A 19080-nucleotide genomic window follows, 5' to 3' on the forward strand; every position below is an offset into this window, starting at 1 on the left:
CTGAAAATGTCTCTCAGATTCATGAGATTTTATGGATGCCTGTAGATTATTTTGCATAATTTAAATGAGATATGAATATTTCAGCTCTCATTTTAAACTGTATGAGATTTCAAGACATATAGGTCATAGTGAGGACTAAGTAGTCGTCTTAGTCATCCAGTTAAAGATGAATGACTTGTCAATAATGCAAATTTATGTGCCATGCATATGTAACAATTTTTTACAAAAAAACTAGTACACTACTGAGCAAGACACTGTCGAATGTAGACTAATGTATAAATGCAGAGAAGGCTAATACAAGCTTTGTATTATACTGAGTAGAGGTGACTTTTCAACAATGACGTGATTCAATAAGATGCAGGGCTAGTAGCTATTCTCTGTGTTTCCTAGGATCTGAAGGTTGTTACCAGTTACTGTATTAACAGCTCAGTACTCATACTGTATCAAAACTATAGTAGCATCCAAGAACTGGGACAGACTGATTTAACTCAAAGCAAACGTCACCTGTTTTGTCTTTACTTAAATATCCGCAACAAAAAATTTGATTTAAACGATGGATCTCAATTTTGATTGCTGTTTATACTTAAGCTATTTCCTAAAGAAAGGGTCATTCTCTCTAGTTAGCATAACAATTTGCAAAACATTTGCAAATGAAAGAAATCTTGATATTAAACATAGTACTTCATATTTTAATCAGAAAAACATGCCATGTATGTATACTTCTCTAAACAATTCTGTAAGTTATATATTGAGATTCTTAACTGTTACAATGTTGTTTTACTAGAAGAATGTGAATGATGACTGTCTTGCTTGCTAGTGTTTGTTCTGTATTTTGCTTACAACTTTTGTCAGTCTTCATTCTGGAAAAATGGGAACTGAAGTAGCACACACCCAGAGTATTTGAATCTTACCTTGTATGACTTAAATATGAGTAGCTAAAATATTTCTGATGCAGAAGAAAAAGTAGCCTTTTCAGATTTTGCACCTAAATGAAGAAAGTAGCGATTGGATTTAGTGAACGGATACGTTCTTTTTCTCAACATCCATCAGATCTTCTGAAGAACTTGTCTATATGGAAGCACCTTTGGAAAAAAACTACACTAGGCATCTGAGTAGGATAAATGCCACCATCTTACTGAAACCAATAGGATAAATGGATCGTGATCATCCCTTCAGCTGACCTCAAGCTGAAGTCTATGGGATGTGACTTTGCTATGTGGTTTGAAGAATCCTATAGACATCTGGCTTTGCGCTAAAATAATCTTGAAAGTATGGTACATCGTCCGAGGTATTTCAAATTAATAAATGATAACCTTTCCAGTCATTTTTTTTATTCAAAGTTTTCATTTTAGAGAGCAGGAAAGTTTATTTTTTCTTTTCCAGCTAGGCTACTTCACTTTGAAATAGCTACCTCAAAAGATGAAAATGTTCTCACAGAGCTTGGTGAACTGAAACAAAAATAAATTAAAGCAAAACCACAATAAAATGAAATACTAAAATACTTGTTTTCAGGAAAAGGGTAAATATCAGCATTTCTTCCATTGTAATATCTGAAAATAATATGGTTGTTTACTCAAGGTAGTGACATTGTGACTTTTAGAAAGCTCAACCTAACCTGAAAGATATGTCCCTTTAGGTTATATAAGCTTTTAAAAGGCAATACCCTTAAGAAAATTGCATTATGAAGAGGCCTCACTGATGTAACATTTTACATTTTTAAATTACTTACAAACATATATTAAGTTTAGAACTTACCACTGCCCGTCAAGATTTGAAATGCAAGCTGAGAAAAGTATTTAAGTACAAGAAACAAACATTCTAAAAACCTATTAAAGAGCAAATATTTATCTATACTGATAAACAACAAGGAAGAAAAGCTAGAGAAAAAATACACAGGAAAATACTAGCCCCAGATCTGACTAGCTTTAGCTGTATTCTTCTTTGCTGGAGACTTGAAAGCATATCAAGGAGGCATCACTATACACTTTCCTTGGCATTCATGACTGGTTGCAGTTGTTGGAAACAGCATACTGGTCTGGAGGACTTTTGCTTACAGCTAGTGCAGCTCTTTCTAAATTCTGTGCAGTTCTCCAATTCATGTCGGGGTGGTGTTTCTAATTTTCAGCTGTAAAGACTATAACCCTCTTTTCACCTGCCTATTACAACCTACCTGTAAGTTACATACTCTCTGGAGACCAGCAGGGGATAATGAAGGTTCATTATGCTGGCTGTGATATATCTCTTGCAATAGGAATTTCTGCAGCCCTTTGGATGTACAGAAGCAGTGTAATATAAATCTGTAATATAAAACAGGTCCATGTTTTCAAAAAGAAGACTCCTGCATGACCACTCTGATGCCAAACTGTTACTGACAGCCTCTACAGGTTCAAGACAAAGATCAGTAAGATTAGTCAGTCAGGCTCTGAAAGCAAAAGGTGGAAAAATCCAGTGGGAAAAAAGTAAAGAGCAACTTGCCAGCAAAACTTCCAGTGTAAATCAAATAATAGTATTAAATCTGGCCCAAAAAAATTTAGAAGACTTTCCGAGATGACACAGAAGGGGCACTGTAGAGTGGCAGGAAAGAATACAGTTTGTTTTGGAAAAATCAAGCAGATGTAAAATTTTGAAAACATTAAGGAGAAAGTTCAAATCTCATCATTCTTTCTTGGAAGGAATGAAAAATAAGATGTTTAGCATTTCTAAAGCGCCATCATTAGCAACATTTTTGCAAAAGAAATACCATTATTTAACTCCACATCCTAGCTCTTTATAAAAGTAATTTACCTTCATGGAGATTCTGCTATGAGGAATGTTTATAAGATATTTACTATTTCAGTTTCTATAGTTACTGTGTATATACATCGTAAGGGGTAATGAACATATTTGTCTTACCTCTTTTGCTACTGCTTTGATTGTGTCTTCCATATGTAATCTTCAGGTTCACTGCTGCAGCTCTGTTGGTGATAACCATAGTGGAAACTGAGCTTTCCAGCTCATGTTTCCTTTGTTTTCTGGGACTGACATGATGCCTGACCTGTTCTTGCAAAACTGCTGAAAATTTTTCCTATGCCTACTTTCTCAAAAGGAGGATTCCATCTGCTTCAGTAAAATGACTGAAACAGCAGCCTGTCATCTGCTCTGTGGTGTCTTTCAAAAATTGTATGCAAAAATCAAATTAAATTACTGTGTTCCCCAGTGAAACTATAGCTTTCCTGCACCTTAACGAATAGCAAGGTAAGATTTAAATAATTTGTCTGAGAAAGCAGCAAATCACTGGAGTTCAGTTTCCAGAGAAGAGATTTGGAGCAAGAGTCAAAATGAGCCCAGCAAGAAATGTAGAAGCTCTTGATGTTAGGGAAGGAAAGTGTAAAATTATTCAGCACGCACGTTCCAGCCGTTCTCTCTGCTATGCTGATTGTCCAGTTTGCCTGTGTTCAAGGAGAGGACAGTAAGAAGCATAGTGAAAGAGAGTCTATTATGCTATTTTGATCCTTGAAACAAGTATCTGCATTGATGACAACTCTGGATGTGGCTTGGGAGTTGCTGTAATCTTTCAAAGTGTCAAGAGCACGCAGGTGTGTTCATTCTAACTTGGGATAGGTGCAACACAATCACACATTGTGCTGCCTTGGCCGAGTCCTTCAACTGGGGAAAAAAGCACTCTACCCAACTCTATCAGCTAAGTTTTCAAATACCCAGGGAGGCTTAAGTGGACAGAGCTGGCTGGCTTCTTGGCCTCTTGAGCTCCCACACTGAAATGCCCAAGGATTTGTTGTCAGTAGTATGAATCATATACAGTGCATTCATAAGACTTCCGCACAGAACTAAGCCCTAAGGCCTTCAAATATTTACTCAGGGAAATTTCAGAAGACAGCTGGCACCTTAGGACTCATCTGTGAGAATTCATCTGAATTTTCCTTACTACTTTTATTTCAGAGGTATCCTGCCAGGTGTCTTTAAGTGCAATATGCTAACTGCCTTTTTGGCTTTAAGAACAGAAGGTGCCAGATGGTATATGAACGGCCATATTACTGGTGACTTCTAAATTTGATTCTAGCAGTACCAACCATGTGGACCTTACATGGCGTGTGAGTGAATTTCTGTCAAAACCAAACTCAGTTGTTCTTACAAAGACAGCAAAGTAAATTAGCTTGCCACTCAGGAAGGTTGGTGCTTCCACTCAGGACAACTAGATAGCTTGCTTTAGGGACGAGGAAAGAGTAAGCAGTTCTGATGGAAGAAGCAAAGAAAAGCAAAGAAAGAAACGTAAGACAGCAGGGCTATAGTGTCTTCAGCAAACAAAGTCTCCAGGCAAACAGTAGGGGATACAGTTGCTAATATTTTTTCATATTATTTTTTTAAAGAAACAGAGACTGTATGATTGTGAGGGAGAGCAAGTACTCTATCAGCCCTTGCTTAGAATGACATAGAACTCGTTTTTAGCCTTACCATCCAAAAGCAGTGAAAAAAGACTTGCTTGAAAACAAGACTTTGGAAACATATGTCTTTATCTTATACATGGATATATTCTGGCACATTTACTAGACCAGGTACCCTAAACTGAGTCTGTCATTTATTTCAGTGGGAGCTGCTATCCATTTTGAAAATAAGATTAATATTTTTTCTTTGGTTGATGTTGATCTGAAGATGTGCGCTTTCCAATTTGTAAAAAGTATTCGTCTAGCAGACTACATTATCTCCCAAAATGTTTCTTTTATTTAGCAAGAGTAGTCATTCTATAATGCATTTTTTTAAAGTTTAACAGAACTGACTGACTTTTTGCAATGTGAACGTACACTATGTATTTCGTCTTTTATCTTACATCTTCTGTGATGCAGATTAGAAACATTTACTATCAGTTAATTAGTGTCAACATAGATTGTCGCTTTTAACTCAACAGTCTTGCATGCTGAACCAATGAAGTAAGCAATCCAAGAGAGCAGACTTGTAATTTAATTAAAGAGTTTACTCCTTTTCGATAATGTTTTCCACAAAGCTTTATAATATAACAAAGGCACCAGGGAATTATCTGTGCTTTGCAGTATTGCTCATGATTTTCTCTACAGCTGCTTTTAACATCTCTGTGAAATTTTTCTTTTTTCCAATCTTTCTTAAAACTATTTTGTCTAAATGAATGTACTGGCGCTAGTAGTCTCATCTTACCCTGTCTGAAAAAACAGTTGGAGTTTTCTGGATGAGTGCTGTGCTGCACTGTTAAGAAATACAGCAATAGTTATTAATATTTTTTGAAGAACTATGATGCCGAAATCAGCTTAATATAGTTGAATATTCCTTCAACTCTTATTAGTTTGCACACACAACCTCTTTCGTTCCTCTCTGCATTCTGTGCTTGGCTGCCAAGCAGTGAAGCAAAACCATCACTCGTACAAATGGAAAAAACCTCAAATAATAGTAATTACTGTATAGCTCTAATCACTTGCATACCTATGGAAAAAGGGGCGATTTGTTATATTCCACAAAATATATTCAAAATTTCTATGAAGTGAGAGGTTTATGTAACACCTGTTAAAGCTTTTACCATAATCAGTTTTCCTATATCCTAAGGCAAGATACTAAGGATGATTGCTCATTTGCTGTAAGTCTTACTGGTATGGTAGTTATAACTGATTTCAATTAATCTAAAGCAGAAATCACTTCTTTTCCAAATTTCTTTGCCTTTCCTATGCAGAAATATGAAACAAATTGTAACAGAGATAGTATGCTCTTTCTCTGAATCCTGATAGTAATGTGTTTTGCCTATTGATCTGTTTACAGTATTTCTTTTGGAAGTTTACATGCTGCTCTCCTCATTTGTGACATAAATCTATTTTTCCCCAGTTAATTTTTGGCCAAATTCTCAATGACTCTGCAAATGGAAATAACTTCACTGGTTTGAACAGAGCTATAGCAATTGATACACATTAGGATTTCGTTCTGCTCTTTAGCGAAGAGTAAAATCATAGGAAAATAGCAGAATATTTCAAGCTACGGCCTGCCTGCTTACCTCAGGATCCAGTAAATTCTAGTATAAGTTAGAGTCAGGTCTGTAAGAGAGGGCTGCAGACTGTATATGTTAAAAAAAAAAAAAAAACCTCATGAAGTATTGCCTTACTTTACAATTTGGGGAACTTTAATTGCTATTTAGTCTTCTATCCCAAGTATGCTGAAGAACTCTATTAGTATGTGATATTATTCATAATCTCTAAGATGAGTATTCTGTTAAGACTGAGATATTTGTCCAGCAGCTGCTCCTACGATAACTACTTTATGGTTTGGAGATGGCCAACTTTCGTGAATCAATATGACACCCTTTACATTTTTTCTTAAGTTTCTATATTTGGCACTAGTTTAGATGTTTACATTCTACCTCCTAACTGCACAGAAACTTCATTCCTAATTGTATTTTAGTTCCCTGTTGGATATTTGTTGCCACGGCATAAAAACATCACAGATAAGAATACTTACAAGGACTGCGTAATACCACGTATGGATCAGGATATTTCTTGACAACCAAACTGGCTGGTTCTTCTGTTTTTTTGTTGGTTTTATTCTTGTCCTTTATATTTCTAGTTTCCTATGATTCAGCTGCTTACTAATCTAGGAAAGTATATTCTGAAAGCCTTTTCACTAACTATTGCATATTGTAATCTGTCGGGTTTGCTTGGGGACAAAAGACCAAAGGGGAATGATTGAAGCTAACAATCAGTGCCCTACAAATCAGTTTTTTGCTGTGTAGTTCCTCTTCACTTTACAGACTATGGGTTTAACTCTTTCATTTTGTCACTATCAAAACTTAGGTCCTCTGTATTCACACTGTTTTTTAGGGAAACCTAACATTAATGTCATATATGTCTGCACCAGGACAACTTCAGGTTGCCCTTTCTTAACTTCTTAAGTGATTAGGACCTTGGAAAGACTAGTATTACAAGGAAGGATTTAAAAGAGAAGACTATGTATTAACTTTCTGTTCTGGCTGGACTTTGCCAGCTGGCAAAACATGTCCAAGAGAGATACTGAATTGACAGGCAAGGAGTAAGTCTAACGTCTGGGCTAAGTATAATCTATGATACGTTTGGTGTTCTGGTCCCTCTATTATGTAAATGGAAACCTGGCACCTCTATTTCAGACAGACATATTATTGGGAGAGGCCTATGGTCATGGAATATGCATTGTTCTGGGACTTCGATTGACAGCTTAGTGGAAGGATGAAGACTAGAAGGAAAGAGAATTTATAATATTCATACTTTTAACAAGTAATATTTAGCCCTAAATATTGCAGTACTTGTGTTACATTTTACCACTGCTAGGTTTCACCACTACTGTGACTGTAAGGTTTTTTTTAAAGGTATAAAGTCTATTCTTTGCGCCAAGGACAAACTTCCTCCCAGGCCAAGAGCTAAATATAAGACACACCTTAAGGCAACGGTATAAGCCTCAGGCCTCAAAAATATTTTGCGAAAAAAGGTCAAAGGAAATATTTAACTTCTTACATTTCAAATTCTCATGTTTAAGGTATGGAACGGAACACCAATGACTCTGTGACCTTTTGGCAAAGTTTTCAAATAGAAATTGCAAAGGTTACTTTCTGATTATTTCACCTGGCATAAGTGCCAGCTGGCAAAAGCATATAGGAGTAGGAAGCCCTTCTGGATGACTGATAAACAAGTATTCCAACAAACCAAGAACATATACATGTTTCAGTGATTAAACTAAGAGTTTCCTGCCATGCTGATTACTGGGAATACTTTATTCTCTTTTAAAGGTCAGCTTGGACTCATTACTCATATACAAGGAGAATAAGCTAGATAGAATTTATAGAATCCACAGGAGATTCAGCAGGTTTGTAATAAAAACGAGGAAAGCTGTAGTTCTATGCTGAGGGGAAGGAATCAAATAGGAATAGTCTAGAATATAGAATAGATGCCCTGTTTTAAACCAGCAGCCACAGAAAGGCTTCAGCCTGCCCAATTCTGGCTAAATACAAAATTTCTGAGAGAACACTTTAGCTTTGTGGAATGAAGGCTTGAGGACCTAACAATCTAAGGCACGTTTTGGCTCTCATCCAGATGAGCATTAAAGCATGTGATTCACTTTAACGCTTGGTAATTCCATTGATTTCCTTTCTGGATCAGTAAATACAAGCCAGATAGAAACATGCAAAGCTCTTTCTTAGCCCTTAAACCTTAAGGAGGAGAGCTGCTGGTAATACGTGACGGAGGTTAGGTCTTGATTTTCTAGGCTTCTATGCAAAGATGGGTAGGAAGGAAGACAAGAAATGAAAAGGGCTGTGGAATCCTGGTGGGTTCAGGTCCCATGATGGCAAAGAAGCCATCCTTTTTAATGGTTGTTGCATCAGTGTTCAGAACAGAACTTATGAGAGCTATAAAATACATGTTTCTTTGAGAGATGGGAATAATCTGTAGAAACTGGGAAAGGATTCAAGGCACTGGTACTCGATCCCATCATAGCAAAATATTATTCTCTGTTGATATGGATAATGCATAAATGAAATTACTCTTGAGGTGTGTTTATAGGGCTGGACCCATAGGTAGAATTTGTTACAGTTTCTTATTGTCTGAGTGCATTAATATGGTTCTTTTTTTTCCCCCCTGAATTCTATCCTGTAGAAATGACTACAATATTATACTGTAGCTCCTGAATATTCAGGAAGATTTTTTTAGTTGATTTCCCTTTGGTTGTTCCCTTTGAATTGTCTACAGGAACTCAGGAATCAGAGAACCTTCAGTGAGTCTTCTCCTTTACTTGCTGCGTTCCCCAGCGTTTATTCAATAATAATATTAGACGCTAAAAACAAGTCTGTCCTTTAAAACTTAACCATGACCATGAACATTTGATTTAGAAATTAATTATTTAAGGGCTCAATACTGAAACATCTATCTACTTCAGAAGTATTGCTTTCACTATGGGCTCCATTCCTTTTTAAATCATTTCCATTAGTTTATGAAGTGCTTTACTAACCGTGGCTTCTCTCCTGAAAAAAAAAAATCTTAAAAAAAAAAAAAGATTTTAAGAATATAACTGTTTTATAAGACTAGGATTCCAATGGGAAAAATATCTGATCATAATGATATAAACTACTCCCTCTTCTTTTCAAAGTCCAAAGTTCAAGCTTCAATAAAACAAGGGCAAGTATCAGAAAGGTAATAAAGACAGAGAGGAATTAGTTAAAGATTAAACACAGTGAGAAATGAAATCTGACGCTAGCAAAAGGAAAATTTTAAATTACAACAGTATGTTTTAGACAGAGGAATAATTTGTCAAAGCATGTAGAGTGAGCCATTACTCATGTTGTTGAATAATAGTTTGATGAAATATTTAGAGAAATTCAAGTAAAAAAATGGCCCTGAATTGTACAAAGGAATGTACTAGGTGATATGCAGGACCTTTAAGAACCTCTTTCTTTATAAGCAAATTAAAACGCAAGTGAAACATGAAATCACCCTTTAGAATGTGCCTGTAATGTAAAGTTCTCTATTACTTCTAAAAACTGAGGGTTTATTTCAAAGTAGCGAAGTTTGTCACATTATGGTAGTAACGTAGTTACCTATGATATTTAAGAAACCCAGAGAGATGATGACAACTCCATTTATCACTAGGAACCCCGTGTTCCATTGTCTTCAGTGAGCAAACGTATTCCAGTCATTTGAGTTTCCCCTGTCAAGCTAGTTTTGAACTGCAGTTAAATAAAAAAATTGGCCAAAACCAAAATAGAATAATTATTTAGGACTGCCAAATCAAATATTAGTATGCAGATTTAGAAAAAACTTGTATTTTCTTTTGTTTTTACAGGAAACATGACAAACTTCAGGTCAAAATAACATTAGCTGTGGAAATGTTAGAGCCCTTCTGTCATAAATAACAAAATCACATAGTTCTTCTGTCCATAACTAAGCAGTTCGTATTTCTTTCTCATTACGGTCCTGTATGTTTGGAAAATATTTATCAAATATTTACTTAATATTTTGGTTTTAATACTTAGATATTTTAGATTTCCATTTGCTGGGAATGTAATAGTAGGTTGAATCTTGTTTTTAGACATGCTTTGAGTAGCAATAGCAAGGCATGTTCTATATTGAAGTAGTTCAGAAGATGGATGAGATACTGTTTAGTCTGGCCTTACTTTAATTTATATTCTCTATTTATAATTCATTTACATACATCTTATTTAACAGGTTTTGAGCACACCCAAGTGAAAAAAGAATTTGGTACTGCCTTTTGTTATTATGCTATTTTACCCATGTCTTTGGGTTTTGGAAGCAAAATAATTGCAATGTATGTACAACATTTTGTATTTAAAACAGTAACAAATATTTGTTACAAACATTCTTCATAACTAACCTGTGATGCAGGTAAGTATTAGTCTCCTGACTTTGCAAGTAGAAGCTTTAATAGCAGTTAGGTGACCTGCAGTAAGTTAGCTGCAAATGTGAGGATAAAAGTGTGGTTTGAATTCCCATTCTGGTATTTTTGGCACCATACATTGCCAGCTCTTGTTTATTATGTTCTCTGATCAGTTCTTAAATATTCACTTGCAAACAAACATGTAAATAAACCATTGCTAAAGAAATATAGTTTGAACCAGTTACTACAAAAGTGTTGCACATATGCTGAGAAATAAAACCTTGGACCAAATGCCTAACTGGGGATAATTAACTTGGCTCTGTGAAGGAACTGTACCACCTTAAATCAAAGGGGCTGTGGTTCTGGAACAAAGACTCCCAGGATGTGCCCAGTGAAACATTTGCTGATAATCAAATGCACAGCTCACACCTCCTCCTAATTTTGAGTTGTCAAACTCTACTGTAAGAATTCTTACATGCATCGCTTCCCAGTATTACATGTACACATATAATACTTATATACTGTAAGTAGTATGTATCATATCCAGACACACAGAGGATTCTGTGTGACCTGCATGTCATTTTTTAGATATATGTAACCACAGTATTATAATCACATGTAAATAATTTATAAACTTTGGGAGGCAAAAGGTAGCCAGAGGAAAGATCTGCAGGACTGAAAACAAGACAGCAAGAGATCCTTAATACTGTCCCTGTATTCAAATACAGTCTGCAGTATGAACAGATAAATAAATAAGGAACCCAGGAGCCCAGAATGAATTTGGTTTTTTTGTACTGTGTCCTCAGCTTCTGATTTTCTACCAGCTGTTTTGTAAAGTGATTATGCATTTCTGCAAGCTACAGATCAGTTGGTCTTTCAGTCTACACACAACAGGTAGCCTTGTCTTGATTGGACATCTTGTCAAATTGTTTAATTAAGTCAGTAAAGAAAAATCCTATGAAATCAAACTGTGACAAGCTATCTTCTTGGTTGTTTTTCAGAAAACGCACCTGAAAAATCTTTGCCTGCAATACCAGCTGCATCTTCTTCTGAACAGCCATTTTCTTGGCCTTTTAAAGAATGAGACAGGACTAATCATCTTCTTCCTATGGTAACTACAAAATTAATGATTAATTAGATAATGAATACAAATTATTTCTTTGTATCATTACAGTTGTTACTTAATTGCCTCCAGATACTTTACAATGTGGATCCTCTCCCATCACATTTTGCAATCCCTTAGCGATTCATAGCTCATATTCTCTTACTTTAGTCTTTCCTTCTCTGACTAGGCTTAGTCTGGTCAAGAACGCATCTCAGCCCCTACCTCCATGATAACTCTCAAGTTGTTGGAATTACTACATTTAAAGACATCAATCAATTCCCATACACATTTGCAATTAAAAAAACCCCACATGCTCAACTCAGCCTTTCACATTAAAACATGTAAACATATTTACATGTATATGCTGTATTACATATATTAGAGGCCTCCTTCCATTCTCATTCCGGTTCCCGGTCTTAGAAAACTGGTCCTGCCTCTAGTGCCCACATGCCCTCCTTATTCTCACCCTGTGTCCTTTCAAGTCAAATCTCTCCGCTAGGGTCTGACATGCCTTCTTTCTATTCCTGGGAAAAAAGATGGTAACTGTCCTCAGATTCTTCTTATAAACTTCCTTTACTCCTTTCCCAAAAGTCTTCTAATTGCTGAGCCTTTGGTTAAGGCTTAAATGTGTAACCATTGCTTGCTTTAAACTAACTTCCCAAAGCAACGTGTCTTCTTTCTTTCCCTTCTTTGTTGTATGTTATTTATAGTAGAGCAATACTGAAAGGAAAATATATAGTTCAATACTGAAATTAAGGATCAGCGTGGCAAAACATTAAAACCACAATTCAAATTCCAGAAGTCTTACAAAGGAGAAGGAAATTTTCCTTCACCCTTTAGCGCTTCATTTGAAGCAAAATGTTATCCATAGCAGGAGGAAACTTTTCTATAGACAAAGAATTACATCTAAAATGACTTCAAAATTTGTGATATTTTTGGGTACAGAAAAATAATTGTAGGTATTTTGCATTAGGTAGCTGAACTTTTCTCTCATATCACATCCTATACAATGGGCCTTTAAAAAAAAGTAATAAAGAAAAGCAAAAGGTAATATTTGCATCAACACATGAGACACCTAAGAGATAAAGTGGAATAGAAAGGTTTTTGTTACTATGAGATACTGCAGATAATTATTCACGACTTTTTATCTTCTGAATAAGAGGATCAAATAACTTGTTTGTAAATCTTTGCATCGTACGTATCTTTGGTCGTCTACAGTACAGCCTAGACAGCATTCTTTATCTATTATATGGTTTGGTATCGTGTTACATAGTCCCATAATTTATCGCTAGGTTACTCTCACATAGACAGCGTATAGAATATTTGGCTCACTGTATGATTATATGATTTGACATGTGTACACGCTTGCCACACATTTACCATATATATATATATATATATAAAAGATAAATAAATAAATAAAATTATACATATGAAAATACATATCTGTGATATCTGAATAGTCTCTGACTGCCTTTTCTGCTTAAATAATGTGTGTACCTACTACCTAGCCTAACAGTTACTGTTTTTCTTCTTCTCTAGTGCTTATCTACCAAAGACAGCAGCTGGTCATTGCAAGTGGACAGAAGTTCTAAAAGATTTGGAGCAGATCAAAACATCCAAAGTAACTTCATAAAAAAGCTGACGTTTCATATAACCTACAGTTACACATCTAGTGCAGTACTTGGTCAAGAAGAGTGTCAGTGACAGGGAGTATGATAAAGGACTGGGTTTGTATAATGCTTTTGCCTGGGTGAAAGCAAAGGAACCGGAGGTTAAAGGGAGCTGGAGTTGACGAAAGACTACATCCTCTAGAATTAAATGTTATTTTCTTTCTTATTTTATTTTTTTTGAATGCTGCATTTGAACTGTTTCAGAATTTCTTCTTTCTTGGGTAAAACAGGAAGAAACTTTCCCTAGGAAAAGAGGCAGAGGGCTTGGGAGTTAGCTCCTTCTGAGAAAGTACTTGTGGGACTCAATTCCAAAGAGTCCTTCTCACAGTGAAGTCCATCCTGCAGGTAACCAGGCAACTTTAACATCCACTAACTTACTGGCTCTCAGTACCTGGATGGATTGGCCCTTTGAACTTGGAGCTAACCCATGTCTTGGGGAGTTAACTTGACTGTCTCTAAATCCATTAGTTATTGTTCATACTTGTAACTCTTGTTTTCTTTTAGGACATTGATGTCAGTTTATATACTGCAAACACAGATGAGGATGTAAGTAGATTTAAATTTGGCCAAAATTGGTCTAATGTAGTAGTTTCACTTATTAGCAACTTTCTCCTAAGACAAGCTTGGTTTAATCTGAGAAGAGTTTCAGAAATCAAATCATTTGCCTTGGAATAGTTCTGTTAGTTAAATGAATTATGTAAGCAGGTATTACTTATTTTTACTGGATCACCTGCTATTGAAATTAGTCAATTAAAATGGAGCGTCAGAATGACTGCCAAAATGAAAACAGCAAACACTACTGAAATAATTCTGCTGCTCATTTGTAATTTGAGGGAGGGAAAGAGGGACAAAGAAAATACTGCCAAAGATGAATATTTAGCGCCAAGTACTGTTTAACGGCATATGGAGAATAACTCTGTCAGCATCAACCTCTGCATTTCTCTGCTTTTGTCTTGGAAGCAAAAAGCCTATGCACTCTCGAGGATTTAACTTTCTAATAGCTGGAGATTATAATTTATCTCACAAAGGATAAAATATGTGAGTTTGGTGATATAATTCTGAATACAATCATTGAAACCTATCTAAAATAGGATTGTCTTTAATGGAGCTTCCATGCATTCATTCCTGAAGAGACTTTTTCATAATGCATTGCTGTGGAGGTTAGTTTGCACTCCATTTGCACGCCAGGAAAACTAATCCAACCAATACCCCACACCCAGCAGATACCTTTGGTATAACTCTGGAGCACTGTGGGCTAGATTCATTGCTCTGGTGATGCTGGCAGTAGCCTGCTTCCGAGATATCTCCTTTTCTGACTACTGCCAAACACACAAGGGCCATGCAAACCATACAGAATATATAAATCCAGTACACAACAAAGTTTACCTAAGATTTTGTAGAAATGTTGGACTTACTGTGTTGGAGCAGAATAGTCTCAGTGTGCATGCAGAGTTCAGTAATTTTGATGTGTACAGCAGATCTGGAAGCCTGCGAAAGCATGGATTCGGATGTGTCTGTGCAGTTAGGCCTGTACATGACAGGAAGAAGGGTCACAAAACATGCAGGTTCCAACCGTGCACACCCCATCCCCTTAACCGAACTGAGCTTGAGAAGTTAATACATTGTAATGGCTGACCTAATACCTACCTGGTAACGTCAGGAAGAGTTTCTTAAAGCAGGAAGCCTTTATTTAAACGTTAGACAACCCGGGGCTTATTCTTGGCTCTACCATTGACTTGATGGAGAAATCAGTACCTCTGCTTCTTTTTCTTAACTTATGAAATATATATTATACCTACCTTCTGCTCTCCTCCTCCACCCATATAATACTAATTTAATTCCATTACTTTTAATTATAACCCAAATTGCTATCCCATTTAATTACTATACTATATTTAATTACTATATTCTTTATCAAGACCATTATATCTCACCTCATTACAGCAAATTATCTGGCCTACACATTGTTAGCTCTCACAGTCTGTCTGTGCAGATATTCATAAGTATTTGAATAGTAAAAAGACATATATAGTAAAAGAAAATCATCCACTTCTAGGTAAATTATACCCCACATTTGTTTATTTGTTTTTAATTGTAAAACTATTATGACTTTTTAATTTCAGAAAGAATGCCGAGAACTTGTAATGAGATGCTTTTTCTTAGAGATGAAAGTGATTCTTCATGAATGTTACGTAACAAATTGTAGTAAATCACAGGATGTATTCAACATTCTGAAAAATGGAAATGCAAACTTTGAAAATAACCAGGTTAGTGGCACTGACAGTCCGTGGGAAACAGAAACAAAGGTGTTTCCTCAGGAGCAGAAATACTTTTTTTGTTTCTCATAGTTATGTATAAGGTAGGATGGTACAAATGAAAGGAAATGGGATCTCATGCCCCATACATATGTATCAACGATAAAGCAGAATTTAGTGGTTTTTAGAAAAACATTTTCACGAGTCCCATTAAAGCAAATACAGTGCATGCATGCATATGCCTGGGTGTATGAATGTGTGTATATATAAAAACAATTTTTAACTTCAGCATCTAAAGTCAAATATGTTTAGCCACATACAGAAATGTGTCCTAATTTTCAAAAGGATAGGCCACTTGCGTGTCTCACAGAAGCTCTGTATCTTTGAAAGCTCATCTAATTCAGAAAGCAAGCCAGGAACAGCACAGTACATGAGCGCCTTGGAAGCCTCCAGCAGTGCTCCTGTACCAGTTGTCTGTAGTGGAATTATTCAAAACAACAGAGTGAACAACGGTTAGTTCTCTATCAGAACAAAAGATCAGGTATCCTCTGTTTTACTCTCGTGTTTCTTTTTTCAGATGAACTCCACAACCTCAAAAAAATGCAAAGAATGTGAGGAGTATGAAGAAAAAAATTTTACAGAATTTATACAGAATTTTGTAAAGGTTATACAGAGGGAATGCAAATAATACACTGACTAAAGGACACAAGGTGGGAACCAAGAGAATTCAAGAAACATGCCTCAGAGAAGACAGATTCTCACCAACAATACCTGAAAAGAACTCTATTTACAGTCCTACATACATGGCATAATGACAAAGAAGAATAAAATTACTAACATGATGGACTCATAATTGGATATATACAAACAATACTAATGAAACATAAATGAAAGGAATTTAACAAGGTTTACAGCTTTCTTTAAAGCGTATTTATTACTTGGTAAGTCCACTGGGGAGGAAATCTTTCCTAATTTACCTATCTTTCAGAGAAATTCTGTAAGAAGATCTCAGAATATCTTCAGTGGGAATCTTCCTGTGAATATCAGAGCTGATGGAACGCTGTTTCAGAGAAAAGCTCTTCTTTTATTATTATTAATATAAAATTATGTTATCCTATTAAAACATTTGTTTACAGTTATTTTTGTTATCTGAAATCTTTTATTTTACTGTCTGTGCTTCTAGAAGGTTCTAGCTCATCTCTCATTTCTGATGTTTGTCAAGTCTGGCAGTTTTCCTCCCTGTTTTTTTTTTTTACATTGACGTTAGTTCAATGAACTAATGTCAAAATGCAAGCTGAGACCTCTTTGGCTTACAGGTCTATTGGCTATCTCTTAATATATTTATTTCTACTGTGATTTCCAGGTAAATCTGGTTATGTGTTTTACTTAAGACTCAAAACCAACAAGATTAATATTTAAGGACACCTCCTTGCCTTTTTCTCCTTTTGCACAAAGGTAGCACAAGGGTGTTCAAAAAGACCTCCTCTTCTCAAGAGGTGGTGATGCTGGTCTTGGTTCCATTGTCCAATGACAGAATGTGCTTTGTTAGTTTATTTGTTATCTCAGTGACAAAGACACTACCTTAGTCATTAAGGTAATTATCACAGTTCCTTCAGCACTTACCAAAGATATAAATATATCTCTGGATATAAACTTTTAACTGAAGATGGGTAGTATAAATTTCATCCTCTGCATTCAGGAGATGACTAAGCCTCTTACATACTTATTTCTAAATTTCTATGCGGTGGAAACCTTTCCTATCTAGCAGAGTTTCTAACTTTGGTCTCATTCTGGGATAAGAAGGTAGGAATCACTTTTTGACCACTTCTTGGAAATCATGATAACTATATTCCTACAGGTTCTGCATGTGAGAAGACTGAATGCAGAGTCACCTGCCCACTGGTAGTTCTGAAACAAGGTTTGGAACAAAAACATTGCATAGTGTTCTTCCAGCTCTTCCCACAGTAAATGATTTCTTTATGATTCCTAACCATGTGATACCAACTGCTATCCATAATAAGTAATTATTTCCTCCAAGCATCTCCATTTCTCTATCTTTACTTAATAAATGGTTGGGTCATTCAGCCGTCCACTTATCAGGAAGGAAGTCTCGGTCTCATTATGGCAACAAACATAGTGTCTGGTACTCCCTTATAGAATAACAGTCAATCTTTAGCACTCTCTGGAGCTGACTCTCTAATAACTTACCAGAGAAAGAACATAAATAACATGTTACCAAACATAAATGACTGGTAAATTTGTGAGCACAACAGTGTCAGGATTAAACACTGGTAGAGATGTCACAGAAAAAGTCAATCATTTGCCACTGTAAAACATTAATAAAATAAATGTTCAGTATATAGTTAGGATGAAGTAAATTGGTCCTACATTTTGAATTGTTCCTTAGAACAGTGGTCCGCATTGAATGCGATTCCATTTTACCTGACATCACACGTACAGGCAAGATATATCAGGTTGTAACTGTTGTCTTTAATCAAGGAGTTAAAGGAGCTTTCCTTATTTCTCGTTTTGAGGGAGCTTGAGACAAGTCCAGCAGTATTCATCGTGGAAGAAGCAAAACATTCCTTTCTGCAGATAGCTTTTTATTATTTTGGCCACTGTGAAAGTCAGTTACCTAATTAATTTTATTCTGTATATCACTGAAGAGTTTACTAGTGACATGTATGTTAAATACTGTGAATTTGCCTTCCTAAAACAATGTCTGTCACCATGCAGTTTGCTACGGTATTAGCTACTTCCTGTTAGATATAGACCAAACGTCTTTTAATTTGTTCCACCTCCACTTGTTCTAGAACCCCAAAAGACCACTTCCTAATCCAGTTCTCCAGTATTTCTCCTGGGGTTCTCCATTTCCTGAGAGCTATGTTACCATCTTGAATTCTCTGGTAATAAGAAATGATCTGATCAGTAAAAACAATGGAATTCATACATACCTCAGAGGAAGAGAATCAATATGACTGAGACATGCATGATTCCGACCTGACTTATTAGTATTCAAGGGTAATTTGGGGGGCTTTCTTGCAAAGTAGGGTCTTTTTCTGTCAGCTGTTACTTTAATTAGAGAAAGACAGTTCACTGAAAACTCAAAAGGCAGACCTGAACTCCTATTTCCTGGCTTTGCAAGGATTTTACTTGACCAATACTTTTGTTACTTGAACCTCCCTAAAATACCCCTGGGTAAAGGGAGGTATTTCCTCTGCACAGCCTCTAGTCATTTGTGTGGCATTTGTAGGATCTAATCTTTTCCAGCTACTCTTGGTAAATGATCAGATTCTGTTAAGAAGATTAGTATTATATTTTCTACAATTAATACAACTTAGTTTGAGACTAAGCTGATTCATAGCAGAGTATTTCTATGTTCAGAAAGAAAAACAACTCTACCTTTTGACACTAGAAGAGAAGAAAAATGCTCTTCCACATAAGTCCTGGGCTACATAATTCTGGTTTTTTTTTGACTTAGCAATAATTTAAATCTTTTATTTTTTGCCTTGCAGTCCTGGTACCCAATATCCATATTTCTGTGTATGTTTTGACAGCATAATGGAAATAGCACTAGTCCAGATGAGAAATGGTATTTCTGCCATTCTCTACCTTCTCGTTGTTTTATTGGACCCTGTAGATAAATATTGCTTGTTCATCAGTAGAACATTGCCTCCAGTAGCTC

The 19080-nt window shown here is 35.9% G+C and overlaps 1 protein-coding gene across 3 annotated transcripts in view; it reads left to right on the forward strand.

Moving 5' to 3' along the window:
• Positions 1-17491, forward strand: part of IL15 (interleukin 15) — a 39723-nt gene extending 22232 nt beyond the window's left edge. For 2 of the 3 annotated variants that reach the window (XM_068942130.1, XM_009689287.2), the window contains exons 3-7: positions 11364-11473; positions 13010-13091; positions 13645-13686; positions 15264-15407; positions 15973-16534. In XM_068942130.1, coding sequence (XP_068798231.1) covers positions 11364-11473; positions 13010-13091; positions 13645-13686; positions 15264-15407; positions 15973-16083 — 489 coding nt within the window. In that variant the 3' untranslated portion in view covers positions 16084-16534. Of the gene's footprint in view, positions 1-11363; positions 11474-13009; positions 13092-13644; positions 13687-15263; positions 15408-15972; positions 16535-17253 lie in introns of those variants that run through there. The other variant, XR_011140945.1, reaches the window with a different exon arrangement.
• The last annotated feature ends 1589 nt before the right edge of the window (positions 17492-19080 follow it).

This window comes from Struthio camelus, chromosome 4, assembly GCF_040807025.1.
Source record: "Struthio camelus isolate bStrCam1 chromosome 4, bStrCam1.hap1, whole genome shotgun sequence".
NCBI classification, from domain to species: domain Eukaryota; kingdom Metazoa; phylum Chordata; class Aves; order Struthioniformes; family Struthionidae; genus Struthio; species Struthio camelus.